The 3491-nt window shown below is 36.2% G+C and overlaps 2 protein-coding genes across 4 annotated transcripts in view; both read left to right on the top strand.

The window, feature by feature from the left end:
* Positions 1–44: 44 nt before the first annotated feature.
* On the top strand, positions 45–1058 carry LOC111403937 (transcription factor bHLH123-like). 3 transcript variants are annotated; one of them, XM_023032619.1, is made up of 4 exons: positions 45–155; positions 239–304; positions 398–444; positions 533–617. In XM_023032619.1, the coding sequence occupies exons 1-4, from the start codon at positions 105–107 to the stop codon at positions 600–602; spliced, it is 234 nt and encodes a 77-aa protein (XP_022888387.1). In that variant the 5' UTR covers positions 45–104; the 3' UTR covers positions 603–617. The 3 variants fall into 3 exon arrangements, with proteins under 3 accessions (XP_022888387.1, XP_022888385.1, XP_022888386.1); XM_023032617.1 differs by having other exon boundaries at positions 55–155; positions 398–448; positions 533–1058; XM_023032618.1 differs by lacking the exon at positions 398–444 and having other exon boundaries at positions 55–155; positions 533–1058.
* A 1545-nt stretch (positions 1059–2603) lies between these two features.
* LOC111404644 (transcription factor bHLH123-like) overlaps positions 2604–3491 on the top strand; it is an 11190-nt gene continuing 10302 nt past the window's right edge. The window contains exons 1-2 of the mRNA XM_023033423.1: positions 2604–2890; positions 2990–3476. Of these exons, the coding sequence (XP_022889191.1) occupies positions 2604–2890; positions 2990–3476 (774 nt within the window). The remainder of the gene's footprint in view (positions 2891–2989; positions 3477–3491) is intronic.

Raw genomic sequence — 3491 nt, 5'->3', positions numbered from 1 at the left:
TAATAAGGTTTTGAACAATATATTGCTTTAAATTTCACCTTTTTCTTTTCAGTCATAACAACTTGTAGCCTTGTTTTGCTCTTGATTAGGTAAGGAAAGAGAAGATGGGGGACAGGGTCACTGCACTTCAACAATTAGTTTCACCTTTCGGAAAGGTAACTTAAGAAAATTTTCTTCACTTTTTCTCAAAGATAAGATAATTTTTGATTATTGATTAAAAATAAATTTTATTTCTCAGACGGATACAGCATCCGTGCTTTCTGAAGCTATCGAATATATAAAGTTTCTCCATGATCAAGTCAATGTAAGTATATATCAAACAACTTGTTAACCTCATTAAATTATGTATAATAAGTAATTTGTTGTTCTAAATATGTGTTCTTATATACATACTCAGATGTTAAGTACGCCATATTTGAAAAGTGAAGCTTCCATACAGCACCAGCTGGTATTCAATTTCATTTTGTTCTTTGTTACCAGTTATTAAATTAAGCTTATCCATTCTAGAACATTTTTCTTATATATTTTGTAGAACTCGGATGGATCCAATGATCCAGATCAAGGGCGAGCGCAAGATCTTAAAAGTCGAGGGCTATGTTTAGTACCAGTTTCTAGCACTTTCCCCGTCACACTCACACATGGAACAACAGTCGATTTTTGGAATCCTACATTTGGAGGGACTTACAGATGAAGAAGCACAAGATGATCAAACAAACATCAAGATAATATCAAACCCTATAAAAGATTAGGAAATGACCTTTGGGCAAATTAAATTAATAGTGCTGTAATAATTGAAGAATTATTATTAAAGCTTGGTTAGAATAATGAGTAGAGGTACTAAAACTAGAGAAAGTGTTGGCGTTAGTTTAGAAGGAATTTGTTGTCTGTAGCTGAATTTAGTTGATAAAGGAGCTTTAGTTTCTGAATCTGTTTCGTGCATAGAGCTGGCATTTACTTTAGTTGTAAAGGAATGAAGGAATAATTGAATTCCAGAACAGGAGTGAGTGAGTGTGTTGTGTGATCATTTGATTAGAAATATCACTTTTCAATTGTTTATATGTCTGGAATATGTTAGTGGAAGTGAGGGGTTGGCCCATGTCCCAGTACCCTACCCCCACCTCTAGAGGGTTTCTTGTTTCTTTTTGAATAACAAAGGGGAGGACATGGGAGCAGGGCCTATCAACCATGGTTTTGTGCTTTTCATCGAATGGTCACATTGAAATGCTTCCACTGGACGGTAAAGAGAAGCATGAGCTCATTTCTTTGTGCCTTGAATCAGCAAAGCTTAATTTGTTATACCTATATCTTAAGTTGCAGCCATGTGGTTCAATGGAAATTCCCGTGCCAAGCAAACATATCGAGCCGACGATCATTAATAATGGCCATGAAGTTCATTGAGCTGTTCCTCGTACACGCACCAACATCAACAATCTAAACTCCCATATATAACGTCTAAGACGGTGCAAATGTGTATGAAATTTGAAACTTAACCAAATTATTGTCTATTTTTTTCATATTAGGATATGCTTGAAAGTGTTATAGATTGTAGATCTTATAGAGATTGTGTATAATAAGTGGATAATGATTGTAGATCCTACAAAATGTGAGAATAAAAAGTATGATCACCTCAAAAAATATGGTATTTTCAAATTACTCGAATATGAATGTCTAACATGTATCAAATGATAACACTCCGCTGTAAGTATCCATGCTTCATAAGTCCTCTACACAAGTACATTATCTAACACTATGCCCTTGTTTGAGTCTCATTCTTTGAAAAAAAAAAANTGGTGGTGGTGGTTGTTATTATTGTTTCTTTTAAGCAAAAACATAACTTGCACTAAATTAAATTGTCTAGAGAAGCCTACACATAGGGATGGCAGTAGGTCAGGTTCAGAGCGAGACGACGACTTGCCCCGTTTGCTACCCTTTTATTTATTTATTATTATTATTATTTTTTTTACATTTTCAAAATTTTAAAATTAGAAAAGATAGATCATCATCACTATTGCATTTGATCCCCTTGTAACTATAATGGGTTAAATACTCCTACTAATTACAAAATACTGGAAATAGTTGCATCAATTTCAAAAATAAAATTATTTTTAATTTATTTTCCTCTTCACAGGGCGGCAAGTTACGCCCCGCCCTGCTAACTAGTCGGGAAGGGGTTTTTTTGGCCCCATACAGGGTGTGGCCCCGTTGGAACGAGTTTTCTCGCCATCACTACCTATACAAGAAAAATTATCTGAGTTTGTGGCCACTTTATTATCATTAATGCAATAAAGCATCAAGAGAATTCTCAATAATTTTTTATATACCAAAAATTGCCAAAATAAAATGTGACTTTCTTTCGTTTGTCTAATCAGTCTTACACAAGTCAACCAAATTTCGACCATTTATTCCTTTGCTTGATAGTATAAATATCCAGATGCTGCGAATCGGTTTATCTCCTTTTATAAATTGAAGCCAAGAACATCAAATCTAGAGAGAGAGGAAGAGAAAGAGAAAGAGGCTTGAAACATAAGCCTCTAGCTTAAAAGTTAGAAATTAATCAAGTGATTGAAAGAATAAAGGAGTTGAGCTTTTCAGCAGCAGGAGCCATGGCGGATGAATTTCAACTAGGCAGTACTGGTAACTGGTGGGATATATCAAGAGACAGATTTGAGACTACTTCATCAACACAATCTTCGATTTCTACAACGTTAAATAACAACAACACGTCAACCTTTGAATGGCCGACGGAAATATCCGAGATCAAACCACGGTCTTCCATGAATTCCTCATCAGTTTTTCCATTTTCCAACAAGTTGCAAGAGCGGGATCCCAATTTACAAATGATGGGACTAGGACTTTCATCTCAAGGAATGGATTGGAATCACTCTCTACTGTAAGTAGTCTTATGAATATTTCTAGGTGTTTTTTCCTCTCTTGCATGGAAATTTAGAATTTGTATTTAGATTAATTTTTCTGGGGTTAATTTGGACAGTAGAAGTGAAAAGGCTATGCTTCAAGAAGATACGAATTTTCAGCAAGAAGCTAGGGCAGCATCTTCTCAAGACCAGTGGGCCAGGCAGAAAATATATTCCGGCAGTGCTGAGGATTCTTCAATTATGAATGATTTTAAGCAAATCAACCGGGGTTTCTCTTTAGACCAGCAGGAATACAGTTCTCAAATGAGCTCTAACGACACCGCAGGATCAATATCACAGGGCTTAATGACGAGTTTCCAGATGGATTCCGCTGCCTATGGATTGTTATTATCCGATAATCAGCCACATCAATCCACTTATGAAAATCCCGCAGTGAATTATCAGGGACCAGGACCGTACCCAACTAGCTATGGGGACAGCACGGGTGTATTATTTCCTTCTTCATCTAAATTTCCGCCATTTTTGAGAGCTTCTGCACCAAAACAACCACCAGCTGGTCACCTACACTTCAATAACAACACTCCTTTTTGGAATGCATCTGCGGCAGCCACGAATGAC

Source organism: Olea europaea, chromosome 11 (genome assembly GCF_002742605.1).
Source record: "Olea europaea var. sylvestris chromosome 11, O_europaea_v1, whole genome shotgun sequence".
Taxonomy (NCBI): domain Eukaryota; kingdom Viridiplantae; phylum Streptophyta; class Magnoliopsida; order Lamiales; family Oleaceae; genus Olea; species Olea europaea.
This window is presented reverse-complemented; position numbering and strand designations above follow the sequence as displayed.

Bases quoted from the DNA above. Each gene is read 5' to 3' on its own strand.
- LOC111403937 (XM_023032617.1), top strand. From the start codon at position 105: ATGGGGGACAGGGTCACTGCACTTCAACAATTAGTTTCACCTTTCGGA. The intron at 156-238 runs GTAACTTAAGAA...TTTATTTCTCAG, and splicing joins TAGTTTCACCTTTCGGAAAG to ACGGATACAGCATCCGTGCT. The intron at 449-532 runs GTATTCAATTTC...TATATTTTGTAG, and splicing joins CTTCCATACAGCACCAGCTG to AACTCGGATGGATCCAATGA.